The 18,233-nt window shown below is 43.6% G+C and overlaps 1 protein-coding gene across 4 annotated transcripts; it reads right to left on the reverse strand.

Moving 5' to 3' along the window:
• Positions 1-1,308: 1,308 nt before the first annotated feature.
• SLC6A14 (solute carrier family 6 member 14) lies at positions 1,309-16,216 on the reverse strand. 4 transcript variants are annotated; one of them, XM_027687245.1, is made up of 15 exons: positions 16,076-16,216; positions 14,892-14,980; positions 14,474-14,651; positions 12,609-12,740; positions 10,903-11,064; positions 9,458-9,593; positions 8,593-8,725; positions 6,645-6,785; positions 5,442-5,670; positions 5,232-5,357; positions 5,022-5,140; positions 3,738-3,837; positions 3,252-3,361; positions 2,055-2,222; positions 1,309-1,490 (listed from the first exon to the last, which is right to left on the reverse strand). In XM_027687245.1, exons 2-15 carry the CDS (start codon positions 14,976-14,978, stop codon positions 1,344-1,346), a joined length of 1,968 nt encoding a protein of 655 aa, XP_027543046.1. In that variant the 5' UTR covers positions 14,979-14,980; positions 16,076-16,216; the 3' UTR covers positions 1,309-1,343. The 4 variants fall into 4 exon arrangements, with proteins under 4 accessions (XP_027543046.1, XP_027543044.1, XP_027543045.1 ...); XM_027687243.1 differs by having other exon boundaries at positions 15,970-16,082; XM_027687244.1 differs by lacking the exon at positions 16,076-16,216 and adding an exon at positions 15,876-15,965.
• Positions 16,217-18,233: the final 2,017 nt, after the last annotated feature.

An 18,233-nucleotide genomic window follows, 5' to 3' on the forward strand; every position in this document is an offset into this window, starting at 1 on the left:
CATGTCCAGAAAAAGTGACAAAGCCCTGAGAGGAAGTGACAGCTACATACCCTGCTGCATTGTTCCCAAGGAACCATTATCACAGTAAGAGAGACGTTCCTCAGCACACCAAATGTATTTAGTCTATCCATAGGGGTTTTTTTCCCCTTTATCAGGAATTCACTTGTATTACAAGTGAAGTCAGGTTCTCTTAACCCAGTACCCTCCTGCCTAGGTAGATGCCCAAGTCTGCTTTCCTAACTGCATTACTAACTTCATAACTTTTTATTAATCTCATGATTTTAGCAAATTTTGGAGTAACAGCACTACAATGCAGTTATAACCTTCACTTTAAGTAAAGTTCTGCTTCTTTTGTCCCTACCACAACACTGATAACACTGTTTGAATCTTTAAAAAAGCACTTTGGGTCTCCTTTGAAAGGGAAGCCCCAAATCTGAGTGAAAGATGCAGAAAACAAACTGAGAGGTAAAGCTTTGGTGAGAGTAGGAGAGCAGACACACCAGAACTCAATGGTTACTCTTTCATTCTGCAGATCCTAGTGACAGAATATGAAAACACGGGATTTTTTTTACAGACAAATGAATGCTAAGCACAGGGCATGACACAAAAGATGGCCCTTTGGGGATCCCAAGGGAAATAATGAGAGGCAGAAAGCAGCCTGCTTTTCACTATGTTGAAGTCTTATTTCCTGTGATGGAAATTTTTTGCCCCTCAATATTTATATTTCTTTAGACAATACACACACACACACAGACACACACAGTACTGAACATCAAATCCAGAGCAGCCCCACAGCACACTGAGCAAGGCTTAGAGAAAAATTATTTGTGTTCCCTGAGCTGCAGTGCCAGGCAGCAGCACACCAGTTCACCTCTGCTGACCACACACCACTGTGGATGGCAGAGCAAAGCGGAAGGCAGTAACTGCACATCAGGGCACACATGCACAGCACCTTTGGGCTCAAATTCCTGTAGCTGAGGAGCACCTGAATGTGTCTTTACTCGCTTCCACACCCGTATCTGCAGTCCAGCTGGATACCAGCTGGGTGGGGTTAAGCCTGCCCAGTCTAGCAGCCTGGGGAGCCTGCAATGTATTATCCTGCCCTCTCAACCTAGATATCTGGTGAGATCTCAGTGCCTAATTTACCTGTTCTTCCCCAACAACTAAAACCCTAAAAATAAATAATATGGCTAGCTTTCGTTTGGGGACTGGATTTTGAAGGGCAGGGGGTTGATTTGCTTTTTTTCTTTTTAATAATTTTTTTTTTTGCGTTGTCCCTTTCTAATATTAAAAGACAAAACACACATATTTGTAAAAAAATTGTTATCCAAACAGCTATCTCATTAGTGAGTGTATACGAGGCCAAACACAGTAGGAATCTCGTGTTCCTTTTCCTTTTTGGGATCTACCATGTGACTGTATCGTTCTCCTCGGTGACGTTCCAGGTAGGGGCCCCAGTTTTCTGCAGGCCGGCAGCAGCTTACAATGCGCTGGAAAGTAAAATCAAGCACAACTTTAGTCCAGGCTACTATTAAAATTCAGTAAAGCTGTAACTCAACAAATGGCAAATCACTAAAGTTGTTTAGAATCCTTCCAAATATCTTTGGGGTCAGTGGATTCTGGATACTGAAGTGAAAAAACAGAGAAAGTGTGACCAACAGGACTGTTTGGCGAAGCTTGGCAAGTGCAGCATACCTCAGATCTGGCACTTGCTTGTTTCTGTGAGGAATGGGATGTAAAACTCCAGAAAATTATATAGGGATATAAAGCAATAAAAATTCTCTAAAGAATTTAAAGCAGCTGAAATAACACAGAACCCATGAAAATCACTCTTGAATGTGTGTGTGTGCTCCCAGAAAATCAGACTTTATCTTCTTATCAGAACACGGTAAATTTGCCTCTGATGCAACTACCAGAGATGTGTTTTGGTCTAAAAATCCAATTAACGGACACATCAAAGGAGTAAACGTGTTGGAGGAAAAAAAGCACAGGTAGTCCTGATAACGCCAAAAAATTAAGATTTGAGGCTATGACAGCTTTTTTTGCACCCTTACCTCAAAAAGGGTTCCTTCAGCTTTAATTATTTTTACAATAGCAACAATGGGAATCCAGATGACGCAGAAGATGATCATGCACCAGCCAACAGCACTTCCCCAGGTTGGATATTGCACTGAGCCATAAGAAGGAGGTGTAAATGTGGCCAAAGACCAGAGCAAAATAGCCTATAAAAAATGGTGAAAAGAATAAGAGAGAAAAGCAGATTTCCAGAAACCTTGAACTTGCAAGATGTTATTTAAGTTGATTCGAAAAAAGTACTGTCTACAAGTTCTGCACAGTTCAATTTTGCTTTCTGAGCATGAGAACGGTTGTGCAGGATTTGGTGTTCAGTCACAGCCAAACAGCAAGACCGAAGGGCAGGACTGAACGATGACACTGATGTACACCCTAACACTAAGTACATCTGTGTTTAAACACTACTTGATCTCTGGGTTCTCTTGAAATGCTATGTTGGATAATACATCTGCTGTTGGATGAGCCCAGTACCTTTCTCTATATGTTTTGTGCGTTCCCATGTTCAGTTATTTATGGGAATACAGGAAATAATCTAAGACTAGAAGTTGGCAAATATTGCTGCAGAAATTAGATATTTTTAAGCAGCATTTTCTAAATTGTTGTCTGGACATATTAAAGGTAATGTGCTGGCCAGAGTGACTAACCACTCTTCCTGGATTTGGGATATTAATAAATTCTCTCACGCTAACATAATCCGCCATCTACACCACAATTAGAAGTACAACAGTAATGAAAAACTGAGACATGTGACAGGACATAAACAGGTCTCAGTCAGACAGGAGAACAACTGGACATCCAAAAGATCCAAGCCAGGAATCCATTCCAAAAATGGGACTTCCCTCAAAAGGGAAAAATCCAGGTTTTCAAAATGTTTTCTCAGTCTAAAATTAAGATAATCTATCTGCCAAGACAAACAATCTGGTTGCTGTCCTAGTCCTTGGGGGTGTAGATCCAGCTCACTAGCAACTGATCTAAATCTCCAGCCTCTCCTAAGAGAGGATCCGAGGAGGGGGGAACGTATCAGAAAGCAGAGACAGTATTTCCTTCACTGACACGGCCATACCCCGTCTTTATACACAGAGCCTGGGCATTCAGCCCTGAATCTTCATATGGAGACCTCTTTAACATCAAATTACAAAGTCCTGTCACACTAATGCAATCCAGTTATCTGCACTCACCAATAACAGCGCAGGAGTAACGAAAAACCAGCAGATTCTCCACCAGAGCCAGAAAAAACGGCTCTTCTGTCCAATCATCATTTCAATGTCTTGAATGAACCTGTTTCCTCCTGTTGAAAGACAATCATAGGGCACATTGTAAAGCAGGTGCCTCCCTTGTGTGTGTGGTTACTCAAAAGAAAAAAGACAATGATCAAAGACAGTTTCTCCAGTTCTGTGGTAATTGTTAAAGCTTTTCTGACAGTTAAGTTATAAATTCTTTATTGCAGTAATTAACATTTATTATTCCTGGCACTGTTCAAGGCCAGGTTGGATGGAGCTTTGAGCAACCTGGTCTAGTTGAAGATGTCCCTGCCTGTGGCAGGGGGATTGAAACAAGACGATCTTTAAGGTCCCTTCCAACCCAAGTCATGTTGTGGTTCTGTGATATACACTGTGCCTGGAATTGCTTAGTCAAATTATGGATTTTCAATGCAAATAACTTACCATAAATGTAGACGATGCCTACTACCTCCAGGACAGCTGAAAAAAGGATTCCCCATCCAGCACAAAAATGATCTATTAGGTTAACCCAGTAAATTCCTGCCTGTAAAACAAACATTAGAGGTTAAAATTTGAATAGTAACACATTTGTGCAAATAAAATAAGTTGTATTTGTTCAAGGCAGTTTAACTGATCACCACTCTGAGTTTTTTAAATTCCCAGTACTTCAGGTTAAATACATATTTGTGAATATTATTTTGTTTGAATACTTCTATGTAAAGTTGAAAAGCACATCTGACACAATACCAAAACCAAGAATATATACATATATGCAGAGTATATGTAAAGAGCTGAAAGCAAGATTTAAACTTGGAGCTTACAGTAATAAAGCTGGGGCTGAAGTTTTAATACTGAGCCACAGCAATAGCTGTACCAGTTATCAGTTCTGGGGGACTTCTATACTCCCACATGCACAAGTTCTCCATGTGGGTTAAACACAGCTTTAAACATCAGTGTGCAATAACAGGATCACAGCGAAGGAAACAAGCTTCAAGTCATTTCACACTCTTGAGTACTAAGTCCCTTGCAAGCTTCCCTGCCACCAGGTTTTATGACTTCCAAACTTTGCTTGACCATACAAGTGACTATTTACCACAATTATCTTCTTCACATTGTCAGTCTAATTACACACATAAATCTGCATTTCTAGATGGAATAATTACAGTGAACCCTTGTAGCCTTAAAAGCAATTGCCTCAAGAAATTTTACACACTATACTTAAAGTTCTTTTTCCGTATGTGTATTTATATACATACACACACGCAGGAGGAGTAACCATGCAATCTACAGATGCTTGTGAGCTAATGGGTTTTCATGACATGAATAGGCTATTTCTCAATTTCTGTCCTGGTTGGTAGTCAGTTCTGAACAAAAAGATCCCATTGACATTTATCAGCAGTACCCTCAGTGCTGCGGACACGCTGTGTGCATATACCTGTGATTACACAAACTCCTGAACTGAGGAACGATAAATCAGGCTGATGGTTCACGGGTTCTGTAAAGGCCTTCTATTTAAAAGCACGTCTCAGTTCAATAATCACAGAAAATCTTAGGTTCTCCAAGCTTCCCTCTGGAAATTTCTTATTTTTGCACCCAGACACACTGGCAGAATTCAAGTCCCTAAGATTGACCCACGCAGGCAGGAACAGTTGGAAAGGGCATTTTGATTTGAGTTCATCACTTGCAGCATAACTAAACTCACTACCAAAAACTAATTTAATGTCTTACCCGAGTAACACAGATAAGCCCAAGAAAAAAGAGCACTGTGCACAGACCCATGGTTATAGGGATTCTTAATTTTTTCATCACTCTGGGATAAAAATCTTGAATGGTGGTTGTAAGTGTTTCTGCAAAGGAAGAAGTGGGGAGTTTGAGCAGCATAATTAAAAAAGGCAGTGGTCATTTGAAAAGCCATGAGTCACTTAAAACACCACTCACCTATGCTGGCAAACTGGGAGTCAAGGCCCAAGAGCAGGAGCATGAAGAAAAACAAGAAGGACCACAGAGGAGAAACTGGTAACTTGGAGAGAGCCTCTGGGTAGGCTACAAATGCAAGGTTAAATCCTGGAAAGTAGTGGAAAGAAGGATGTTATCGTCATGCCTTGGTCAGTGCAAGTCCCAATTCCAACAGTGTGACAGTCAGCCTACCTGAGTTCACAACCTCAGAGACGGGTCTCTCAGACACGAATGCCATGTGTCCCAGGATGGAGAACACTGCAAACCCAGCAAATACGCTGGTGACGCAGTTGGTTACACAAACTATAATAGCATCCAAGTAGCAGTTGTTGTTGAACCTATTGTACGAAGACAGTGCAACAAGCCCGCCCCATGCCACAGACAGGGAGTAAAAGATCTGGGTGGCTGCATCTTTCCAAACCTACCAAAAATAAGAACAGGAGAATTATTCCATAGTTAAGTGTACTTACCATAAACATTTAAGTCTGTCCTCTGTTGAAGCTCAAGGGTATTTTTTTTTCATTTAGCCTGAATATCTAATTCTATTTCATATGAATTTTAGGGTATGTGGGATAGAGTATGCTGGTGACCTTGCAGTCTCAAGCACAAACAATACCTTCTCTTGTCTCCAAAGGTCACATCCCAAGTATGTTGGCAAATACTTAAGTCTTATTGGGCTGGCTAACCCTAAAGAAGAGATTCAATTTGTTCACATTTGTGGGTTGTTGAGATATGAATCCTGTCACAGTGCCAACAAATAAAGAAAACCAGGACTGCCCTGCAGGAGGTGAGAACTTCCCTGTACTCTCCCACTCATGTTCCTCACACCATGACCCAAACAAACCACTTCTGCCTCTGCTGCACCCCCTTAGTTAACGCCAAGCCACAAATAAATACCACAAATAAACACCGCACTTAACGCCTGCTTTTGATAAAATTGAAGTAATAAATATTGGCATAAGCCAGAACAAAAGAAGTCCAGGCTTTCATTGCACAAGGTACCCTTCCTGGTGCACTTAGTTACCCAAGCTAATTTCTTGGGCAAGGCACAGCCTGAATTTCAAACTCAGGGATCCCTTCAGCCTTCTGATAAAGTCCCTTAAGATTATCAGCAAAGACTTTCTCAGCAGGCCTTGCTGAGATGAAACTCCAGCATGACCACCAAGAGCTGATCAGAGGCAATAGCACAGTTGTTGTCACTGTCTGGTGCAGCAGGGAGGAGGCAGAGGGTGACTATTTTTTAAATAGAGGAGCTTGGACTCCTTATCCTATACAAAATACAGGGCAGGACACAAAGAAGCAGCTGACTCGATAAAAAAGAAGTTGCTCTGCAAGCAGCAAACCCACAGAACCACGGAAGTGTGTCACACTTCTGGGGCTGACACTACCTCTCACCTCTGCTTCCATCAGCTTGGTGAAGTTAGACTGTCTCCCCATGTAGTATTGAATGCCATCCATAGCACCTTCCAGAGTGGCACCTCTCACCAGCAGGATGAACAGGATGACATATGGGAAGAGTGCAGTAAAGTAGACGACCTGCAGAAAGACGGGCAGGGACACACCTTAGGAATGAGGGGATGCACAGACCTCTGTGGAGGAGGAATGGACAGGCTTTAAGCTAAGGTCTGCTGGTACAAAAGAAAAACAGGCAACCACGGAAGTGAACACATGCCAACCACCAAACCATCTGGCTTAGCTGGTTCTTGAGCTGCATTCCAGCAGAAGCAGAAGGCCCAAGCCACATATCCACTTTTCAGATAGCACTTGACCAGTTTCAGAAATGTGTTTTTCTAACATGATTTACTGCTGTAGCAAAGTCTGGACTCAACTACCCCAGAGGCCTCTTGCTAAGTAATGCTTCCAGCAAGAGCAAACTGAAAGCTAGTTAAAATTAGGTGACCAGTGTGGAGTTATCTCCTGATGAGACTAAAACCTACTACCCCATCTCCCCCCAACCCAAAAAAAAAAAAAAATTCACCATTCTGGGTGCTTTCTTTACTGAGAACAAAGTACTTTCAGGTTCTTTCAGACACAGATCTATTCTGTTGTTTGTCTAGAGCGCTGGGATCCAGGCCAGCAGCAGGGCTATTGTCACACAGGCTACATTCAACAATACTTTTGTTTCTTGAGTCTTAGTTTCAGTGTTACGCAGACAGATAATTGACCCGGTACTGCTGGTTACACCAAGCTATAGCATTGCACCATCATGTGGTGAGTCTGCCATTTCTGACGACCTCCTTCATGTTTGCCTAGAATAGACAATTCTTTCTGCTTTTCATCTTTGCCTTGTTCCTGCCCAGCTAGATTCTTCTGAGTCTTAGCTTGCTCCCCAGAGAGGCTTTATTTTTGTGCCAGAGGAGAAGTGACAAGAGGAATAGCCAACGAGGCACCCAAAGAATGTGAGATTAAGAGGAGCCATGTGGCCAAAAAACTGTGGCTGGGGAAGCACAGATACTCCACCCCAAAGTGCTGAGACAGAGGGTAGAAAGCTCCAAATATAAAGAAAAACAGGAGGAAACATCAGCCTGAGGAGAGAAAGGCAGGCAGCAAGGAACCCTGGAAAGGCACAATGACAGAAGGAAGCAAAAAAAAGGTCAGTGCAGAAAAGGTGAAAGAAAGAATGAAGGCAATTGAGAATGAAGAAGTAAATGAGGGAGATGCAATATGGAGGTGAGAAAGACGTATGGGAAGGAAGGAAGTAAACAAGGAAAAGGGCCTCAGGCAGGGAAGAATGAAATTGAGCCTGCCTGAAGTAAACCTAGCCCAAGGAAAAGTCCAGGCAGCCATGCTCCAGCATGTGGGGATGGGAAGTCAGCAGAGCCAGAGTCTGAAAACAAACATCAATGAACCTGGTCCCTAAAAACAGCTTCAGTTTTTGAGAACAAACAACGTTTCACAATCTGGCAGGAACCTGCACATGCACATGTGTTAGCAGGACCTGACCTGTATTGTCCAAACATTTCAGCTACACTGGAGGTGCAAATAATCACCGGGTGTTCCCAGGGCGTGTGCCCACGTGTGCCGTCACATGCACACATCCATCACACAGCCCAGCTGACTGCCAAAGCTCAGCTGGAATCACTGGCATGACAGCGACATCCCAAAATACAGGGCAGCCCTGCTGGAGTTGAGGCCCATGTGTTAAGTAATGGCTGTGTAATCAGTACCTTACTCATATTTTATCTAACAGTTATGAAGTCAAGGAGCAGGAGAAAAGCTGAGTCCAGCAGTGGGTGGTGGGTTAGGAACTGCATCCTGCCTTGTGCTAACCTTCCCTGAGTCCAACTGACATTGGAAGGGCAGGATCAGGCAAAAAGTCTGCTCCTTGCTCTTCCTAACATACCTTTCCAGAAGATTTTATTCCTTTAAACAATGCAGCTGCAACAATTATCCAGGCCAGGAGGAGGCAGAGAGCCAGGTACCACACGACGTTGCCGGTCTCATCCAGCCCACTCGAGCGCTGAAGAGCCACTTTACTGAAAGCACAGAGTGGTCCCATGAGAAGAGGGTGACAGCAGCACACACACCTCCTTTTCAGCTACTTCTTGGAAGAAATAGAGCTGGTGCTGGTGTCCTGCTGGTGTTACAAGACTCTGCATCCTTTTCAAGGAGTGTGCGGTTAGAATTGCATGATTGGCATTGAAAAACTGAATATTGAACTGTGTTTTTCCCCTTTACCAGATCTCAGCTCTCCATGCATCACCCATAAGGCCCACCTCAAATCTTCTGTGTTAACAGCTCTTCTGACAGCAAAAGAAGAGCCCATAGGAATCAGTTTTCAGGAACCCAGGGAATATGAGACAAATTGAAACCACGGGGCTAAAGAAATGGCAATTTCACAACAGGCCCAGATTCAGAATAAGGTGAATATATTTTGCACAGTAACTCCTAGGAAAAAAAGTATGTGCTATATATAAAGATGCTAAGTAGTCCCTACCAGGACTCCAGGAAAAGGACTTCTTTAAACTGGAATATTTTTCAGTTTGCTAGAGGTTGACTCACTCGCTTCTCTTTCTACATATAATTATTTTTATAAGGGCCAGATTTATCAATTAAGTTTTAAATCTCCTCTCTACCAATTTACATGCCCACAACCCTTGAGTAGATTTTTTTTCTGGGCACAAAAATAAGACAAAAATAAAAGGTACATCCAAAGCCACAATGCATAATGAAGTTTTTTTAAAAATTTCTTTAAAACATTCACTTACTTCCAGTATTGCTCACTAGGAAATTGCACTGGTTTGTAGTTTATGGTGCCGTTTATACACGTGAGATTGTTGCTTGTGACAAACGTGTAGTTTGCGTGAACGATTTCTCCATGTAAGGTTGTATTGCAGTCATTTACTGAAAGCAAGAAAAAGGAATCACTAACACTGATTATAACAAATACATTTTCTGAAGTTACAGCTTCAGTTTGCCTACTAACCACATTTAAAAACAAACCTGAATTATCATTTGCAGCTGTGACTTTGTAACTTGACTGTAAATCAAAACACCAAGGATCTGGTGTGCTCACCATGTCTCACTTATCCTCAAGAGTACTTGCAAAAATCAGAACTGAGGATAGTTAAGATTGTAGCCTTGGTTACTTTATGAAAACCTTTGTCCCAAACCAAGATTACACACAGATCATCTGCTAGCAACTTCATCTTATTGCCACAGAGGGCTTATTAGAGCTCTTCAAACATTTTCCTTGGAGGGGGTGTGAGAGGAATGGGCACTGTTTGGCTTTGGGAATTTTTTGCCAGCACATACACTAATGAACATTTTATCAGCATTCATATCAGCATTTACTGGAAAAGTCTTGTTGAAGTCTATTTCAGGACAGCTTCTTCAATTCAGTTTTATATTTCTCCACCACTTACAAATTTTATACTGAAATATTTTTTGTTTTGCCCATAAGGAAGCATCAACTTTTTGTTACATAAAGCATCTTAACTTCATTTTATGAAACCTATGAATCTTAGAAGAGATTTTCAGATATATGGCTGAGTTACATTTACATAAATGCTGCAAACAATGTAATCCATCCTGATCCTGTCCTTGTTATTTTAATAATCTCAGAGGTTACCTGGCAAGACATTTCCAGCTGCTAACTACTAATTACCTCACCAACTTCACCTTTTGCCTTGAACTGGTCTGATATAGAAACTGGTGAGATAAGTGTTTGGCCCTACATCTGCTGCCAAACGTCAAGAACAATAGTGTGGAGATATGTTCTAAAGAGTTAATGAAGTGTGAAACCAGTGCCTCACTGGTGCTCAGGATTACCATAGCCACAGGGGAGGCAAGAGGCAATGAGAAAAAACCCTATAGTAACTACAGCAGTAACACTTGTCTCATGGAAGGAAGGTATTTGTTTGCCATAAAGCCTGATGAAATGGAAATGCAGTATGTACTAGAAATAAACTGAAGTTTTAAAGGAGAAAAAAGGATCCAATGAGGTGGTTTCAGCCCAGTTCTCTGTAGATTTCCCATGGACCCAGAACTGGTGTCAGGGAAGCAGATAAGCATCACTGCTGTGTGTTCAGAGACAAAATCCAGGAAGGACTTTTCAAGCCTAGGTTAACTGTCTTGCTTCTATAATTTCTCCCAGAAAACAGTACAATTTCCCAAAACAGTAATAATAAATTTTATCTGTTGAGTACGATACCTATTCGTGTCTTGCTGCAGAATTCATCTGCCCAGGAAAAGCATTCTGACCACGGTAGCACTTTTTGAAATGAGGCAAATAAGTAGTAGATTGCGTAAGCAATGATAACGTTGTAGTAGACTGTCACAAATGCCGAGATGATGACCATAGTGAAGCCCACTCCTGGGAAAGAGAAAGACATAATGTCTTAAGTACCTCAAACCCGGGTTTAAAATAACAAAAGCAAACAAACCCAAACTAACAAACCCCAAACAAATGGCCTTTACTTGACTTTTAATAGGCTACCTGGGTAAAAGCTGAGGGTATTTTTTGATTGGTTTTTAAATTATTTTTAAGAGCAAACAGCGAAAAGGTAAAGCCACAAAATGATGGATATGATCCAAACTGACCATCTCAAAAATGGCTTTGACAGAGAATTTGAATCAAGCCCATAGAAAAATTGGACTAGTTGCTAAGTCCAAGTCTAAAGAAGAAATTCATTATTTTGTTCTCTCTCAGTTCAGAGAGAAGCTTAGTAAAATAAAAGAAACTGTACTGGGACTACCCAAGCCATTTTGAAGATTCCACTGTAATAAAGGCTTTTGACAATAAATGAGCACCAACCCAGAACAGTAAATCTGTGCTAATACCACTGTTCTCTCCCTTTGCTAAAATAAGTTTTGTTCTGCTAGTTTGGGAAAGCCTGACAAACTGTTCCAATCATCTTAGACATTATATGTAAGTTTCTAACTTTACAGACATATAAAAGACTTGCTTTAAAAACTTTTGCCTTAAAGTTAAACACACTGCTCTCATGAAAGGTTGCTTGTGCTGCAGAACAGAGACTGACCAAAAGAATAAACGTTGTGGCAACCAGTTTCTATGGAAGGTAGCAAGCAAAAATCTTATTGCATCAGAAAGAAACTTCCTTGTTCCTACACTAATTCATCTGGTAGATAAAGAGGACAAACAAGACCAATTGCATAGTCCTTTACACCCATGGTACAGGACTGGGATGGATAGGAGTGAGTAAAGCACATGGTTAGTTGTTTCCAAATAAATTTCCCTGTGAAATCCAAACCCTCTCAGAGACAGGCAAACTACCACTACAGACTGCAAGGATTTGTCTTATCTCAAGAGGCACCTCACCTACAAAGCCAGAGTCTAGGCTATTTAATTACACCAGCAGATGACTCCCAAGGCAGCTGCTGGATGACTGTGTGCACAGCATTGCGCACAGACCAGGCCAACATGCCTGTGCCAACACGGGCAGCCAAACACAGAATTAGTCCATCCAACACAGAACTGCCTTGCAAGCTACACTGGACACGAAGCATAAAGAAACAGTGATAAATTCAACTCCTAAAAATTATTTTCGATCTCTTGCACTCAGTACCAGTTGTTTTACTGAGGTTTTCCCTCAGATGGCAAACAGGGTCATCTTCTGGCTGCAGTGAGGGTGAGGTGCTGCTTAACACCAGGAGAATAACTGATAAAACCTCTCACAAATTACACCCTTGTAAGGGAAATCTTTAATCAAGATCTGGTTATCAACTGAATAATAAGGAAGTACGTATCCGGGAACATAACACTGACCTTGTAATGCTGGGAAGAGTCACTACACGAAAATCGGCATCTCAGAATTAGTAACTTTGTGAAGAAATCATTAATTCACATCAGCTTATTACTAGAATAAAAATTAGCTAAGGAAGCATAACAAAACCAACCTTGAAACAATGGTAGTATTCTCCAGACATAAATGGGCCCTTGACTGGCAAACTGCCCAAGGGAACATTCCATGAAAAATAGGGGCAAACCAGCTAATGCCAACATCAGGGTGTAGGGGATCAGAAAAGCACCTGAGGGGAGAGAAGGGGGAAAAGCCACAATCACACACACAGAGAAAACAATTTTTCAGTATTCATCACAGTTTTATCACATTTTATACTCCCCCTTTTTTCCCTCCTCAAATATCCCACTATGGGGGTTTTTTTTCAGAATAGAGAGATTTGTTTCTAAATTGCGTTTTCTACAAGACTAAGTACTACCTGCAATGAAGAGACACAGATAGTCAGGAGAACTGATGATTTACAATGGAATGTTTCTCTTATAGAAATAAAAGAATTTTACAAAAACTACTGAAAACATAGCACTCATACAAACAGGAACACTGCTCAGCTGTAAGCACTATCAGCCTTCTCTATTTCTATTTACTCTTCCAGCTTTTAGAAAGGAAGAGAACCGTTCCTTTATGTACTTAGCTGTGATTTGCAACTGCCCTGTTCGAGTAGCTACTGGACATCAAAGCATGAAAGTTATTTTCTATGGTTGGCCGAGTCCTGTGTCAAACAACATCTCAGTGTGGCTCTTGTTCAAGTCCATTTTAAAGTGTAGGTTAACCTGATATAATTGAGCGTCCTGTTCTGTGAAAGGGACTGGCACTTCTTTGTGTGTTCACAGAAGATGGGAAAAGTGAGAGCACAAGTTTCATAAACAAAACCCGATATCCCTGCAGAAATCTGTCCTCGTCACTCTCAGTGAATTTAAAGCAGCCAAGGACCCAGTTCTGCAAGGAATTGCAAATACCTGATGTAATTTCGGAAAGTAAACTGTTCCACAGAACTAACTGGATTACTCCTGTGTTTCAAAACAAGGATGTAATAGTTGTCTTTATCAATCACGGGCAAGGAGCACAGAGAAGGATGCAAGCAGCAGCACAAATATGCTTTAAATGCAAAGTTTTCTGCTGCAGTAGATAAGGAAAAAGATCTGGTACAAGGCTGATGTCACAACTTATTTTGTTTTCACAATTTCCTTCAACAAAATGCAACCTGGCCAAGCTCATTCCAATAAAACTTCTGTACTGAGACTGCCTCCTTTTGTTCCACAAGCACAGCTCTATGGGCTGTGCTGTGTTTACGGTCCAGAATTTGACTTCAACAACTGTTAGACAGAGTAAATAGGCACAAACAAGTAAGTTCTCTGCAGTTACTTGGCATTTATGCTCTACTAGTGGTAGCCTGGCAAGTAGATAAAGCTCTGGAATATCAGCCAGGGAAGCCAGTGCCTCCATTTGGCTTTGCCACTATTTCATTTTGTAAGAAGATAGAGGCTCTCTCTGCCTCGCACTTCTGATTGAGATAACTATTGAACTTGGATAATAATTCCAGCTTAGCTTGTTTGCATGGCAAAACAAAGGTGCAGAAAGGATTCAACTGTTCTCTATAACATACCAGGGAGGTAAGCACTGGGGAGGGAGAATAGCTATTTAGGTAAGCAGAGGATATTGGCACATTGACAAAAAGATGCATTTTGGTTGTGAGTAAATCAGAAGAGTTCTGGAACTCTCAGGTGGAAACAAGCAGTTAAAACTAAATACTATTTCCCTCCTCAGCTGGTGCCCAAAAAGATGTAGATGTCTCTTGCTCCTTTTCCCTTTCCAATAGCAGACACTATCCCAGTTCCCAGGGTGATTCTCACATCCAGCTTTGAGAAACGTTTCCAGCCTCAGGGCTGGCCCTTGGAGCTTGTCCTCCTCTCCCCTGGGGACAGCAAGGCGTGCCCACCCGACATTGCCATTGAGCACAGGTACCTCCGCCGTTCTGGTAGGTGAGGTAGGGAAAGCGCCAGACGTTGCCCAGGCCCACGGCATAGCCCACCATGGAGAGCAGGTAGTCGCCTTTGCTTGACCAGTTGCCACGCTCCTTGTTCTCATCACCATCACTTCCATCACTGGAGCGGGAATCTTTTCCATGTGACAAACTGAAGTCCTTGGAAGAGAAGAGGAAAGGTCTGTGATCACCCCACGGGCAAGCAGGACAATTGTACCCACGTTTCTCTGTCCAGAGCAGCACCTTGGCATCGCTGGGCAGGGCAGCTAGACAGGGAGGGTAGAGCCAGGTGGGCTGCCGGCCCAGCCAACCCCTGGCAGGTCAGCACAGACCTGTGAGAGAGGGTCCCACCACAGAGCCCAAAAACCTTCATGGTGAGTTTTGCCCTAGTCCTCCTACCTGAATACTCCTTGTTGGATGCTCGTAGGGGCAGCACCTCCAGGGAATTGCACTCTGTTCCACCAGCACAGGGCCAGATGCCCACATATCTGTTCAGATGTTCACACCAGCACATACTTGTACATCCACTTTAAAAAACTCCTGTCCTAGTGCATTTCACACACTCCCAGGTGCTCATCCTAGCTCATCTCACATTACCTACCACTGTGCCCCTGTATCCCCACATCTGTCTGGATCTCACCTGCCCAGACAACTTTATACCTGCCCAGCGCTCCCATAGCTGCCCACGTACCTGCACCCTCCATACTCCACCTGCTCAGGTGCACCCACACCTGTCTGCATTCTCCCACACCTGCCTGGGTGCCCCCGACCAGCCACCCCTCGCCGTCTCACCTTCTTCTTCCCGCAGGACAGAAAGCCGGGCAGGCTGAGCATCCCCATCTCTGCCGCCGCCGCTCCGCTCTGCCTGCGCCGGCCGCCGCCCGGCCCTTTATCGGGGCCAGCTCCCGCCCGCCCCTCGCCGCCCTGCCGGGAACCGCGGCCCCTGGGCTGCCCCACGGCCCGGGCGGGGCCGCCTCCCGCCCCCGGGGCAGCCCCTCGGCTCCCGCCTCACGCCCAGCCCCGTGCCCGCTTCCCCGCCGCACCCCGCCCGCTGACCCTCCTCCGGCCCCGCGCCCACTTCCTCGGGACACTCACCTGCCGAACCCTGCCCGGCCACCTGCCCACTTCCCCTCCTAAACACCCCCTGCTCTCCACACACCCTCCGCTCCTCGCCTTACCCACTTCCCCTGCCCAAGAACCCGCCTGGGCTCGCTCCCCCAGTCTGGGCTCTTCAGCCGTCCTTGCACGCCTTCCTGCTGCCTCTCTGTCACTCACCTTCCCTTCTAGCATGCCCCCTACTCCTCGCCCTTTTCCCTCCTCTACCTGCACACCCACCCCCTCGTCTTCTACCTACAGGCTGCCAGCTCCCCATCATGCACTGACCGTCTCCTGAGGACCATACGCCCATCTGACACCGGTACCTCCCTGCGCCTCCCCACAGAGCCACTGCCTGTCTGTCTCACCTACGGTCACTCACCCAGAGACCCTGCCCCACCCCCCCGCCTCTCTCTCATTCTTTCTTAGCCTGTTCCATGCTGGAGCGCAGGCTCAGGTGATGCAGGGCACAAGGGGGTTAAACACACCTTTCAGGTACACATGACAGGCACAGAGGGCAGGTCATAAAAGCAAAGCCATCCCCAGAGGAGGAATTTGAGCAGAAAGTACTTAAAGACCTTTTCCAAACTCCCCTGCTTCACCCACCAAAGTGACTGTGACACCTCACCTTTAAGGGGAAGGGATGTCACAGTGACCTTCCCCAAGCGTTCCATAAGGTCACGCAGGAGGATACTGCTCAAAGCACACTCCATGTGCAGGCGCCAGAAGACATCAATTGACTGGTCACTTAATTGCTTTCCCCTATTTCTAAATTGTCTTTTCCTTGGCTCTTTCAGATCCACACCGTGACAAACACAATTTCTGTCCTCAATTATTTGGATTTTTTGTTGAGCAAAGTGTTACCCAACATCTCTCAATCTAGCCACAACTAAGAGGTATATCAGGAGTGAGAAGTGTGTGGGACATCATCTGAAGGTGGGATATTTTATCACCCTATGCAGCAGGTTCTCTAGAAGACTTCTATTTCAGATACTGGAAAGACACCAGAATAATCTTGGCTTTGGAACAAAAAGCACGTACAGGTGTAATGTCCTGACAGGACACAGGCTTTGGGAGAAAACGATATATAAAAATTAAACAAAACACTCCTTTGCAGGTTGCCTGTGAATTCAGCATTCAAGTGACCAAGCCACAACATCAAATAGAGACCTTCAGGCTAGTTCTTCATGGAATGATACAAAACCCACCTGGACCAAGGATACACTGAGAAATCAGTCCATATTCTTCCAAAGCCTGTCTGAACTGTATATAAACCAAAGGAACCTTTTTGACAGTCCTGATCAGAGTTAAGAATCTGAAATAAAATGAGATAATGTGATTTTATTTTAGGTTCTGTGTAACTCCAGTATCTGTGGGTCACTATCTCCCCAGGGGGAAACAAAAACTTACCTGTAAACAATACTGGGCCCAACAGGAGCTCCAGGTTCTCTTCCAAACTCATGATTCAGAACTGGTTATCATCTTGTTTAGAAATGAAATTACATTTAAAACAACCTGTTAGCCACAGCCTCTCCTTCCATACTAGGATTAAGTGAATGTGGTAATGCTGCATAGTCACTGGCTATGTCATTCTCTCTATGTAATTGAAGATGACTACAAGTAAAACTATACTGGAGGTACCACTTCTCTGATACGTTCTGTTTCTGACCATGTGAAAGTTTCGTTTGTAATGCATTTTCTCTAAGGGAAAAAGTAAAAATCACAGCATGGTGATAATTCTGGGGTTGAGCAGCGGAGAGATGAGTACCGTGGCAGAGAGGATTGTGCCTGAAGCAGGGTTGTGCTTTGCCTATGTTAGCTATGCAGCTGAACAGCACAGCAGTTCCTTTTGCATTCACTGGAGGCTGAGTTCATCAAGTTGGTCCTTGAAGGCTAGCTCATCACAGCTGGCATAGCCACCCACTGACCAAGCAACCCACACCTGGAATGTCTCAGTTAGGAATACAGAAACATCAACCAGCAAAACAGAACCAGCTTGGCTCTGCTGTAGACAAGGTATCCCATCTCCTGACCAGCAGCCTAACTGAGGTCATATTTTTCATTTGGAAAGCAGTCCTGGATTACTATCAATTCCACTTACTGAAAATTCTGTTCATCTAATGGGGAGGGAAAAAAAATAAAGAGGAAAATTACCACTAATGATAATCTTAACATGCTGACAACACAGCAAACAATTCTGATATATTTCCTAGGAGCAGCAAGATACCTGTGTTTTCCATTTGGTTGCACTAGTGCTATTATCAGACGCTGGGTATTGCCCTTAGCTAACACAAAGCTCTGGTGATGCAGTAGGTGTGTTTGATGTGCTTATTTAAGAATACGATGAGTAAATTCTGTTCTTAACCTATACCTTCTGCGATAGCAGTGCTTAATAATATTGGCACCTGGCCCACACATCCAAAACTGATTCAGCAGACAAAGTTGGGGCTCCTCTACCTCTGCAATTCCCGACTGGCAGGAGACCAGAAAACCCACTTTGCAAGTAGTAGCAATGGATTTAGAAGGCACTGATCCTGGCATCAAAGTAGTAAAAGGAAATTGCTGGTGTGTCTACAAGAGAGGCAGCTCTCTCTAGGATAAAATGATCCAAAAGAGGAGCAAGAACGAATACAAGAGATGCCTGTA

This window comes from Neopelma chrysocephalum, unplaced genomic scaffold (genome assembly GCF_003984885.1).
Source record: "Neopelma chrysocephalum unplaced genomic scaffold, ASM398488v2 Primary Assembly neopelma1_73b, whole genome shotgun sequence".
Taxonomy (NCBI): Eukaryota; Metazoa; Chordata; class Aves; order Passeriformes; family Pipridae; genus Neopelma; species Neopelma chrysocephalum.

Coding starts and splice junctions, on each gene's coding strand:
- SLC6A14 (XM_027687242.1), bottom strand. CDS start 15,892: ATGGTCCTCAGGAGACGGTCAGTGCATGATGGGGAGCTGGCAGCCT. Junction 14,652..14,891: donor ATCCAACAAGGAGTATTCAG/GTAGGAGGACTA, acceptor TTCTCTTCCAAG/GACTTCAGTTTGTCACATGG. Junction 5,671..6,644: donor CCAAGCTGATGGAAGCAGAG/GTGAGAGGTAGT, acceptor TATTTTTGGTAG/GTTTGGAAAGATGCAGCCAC.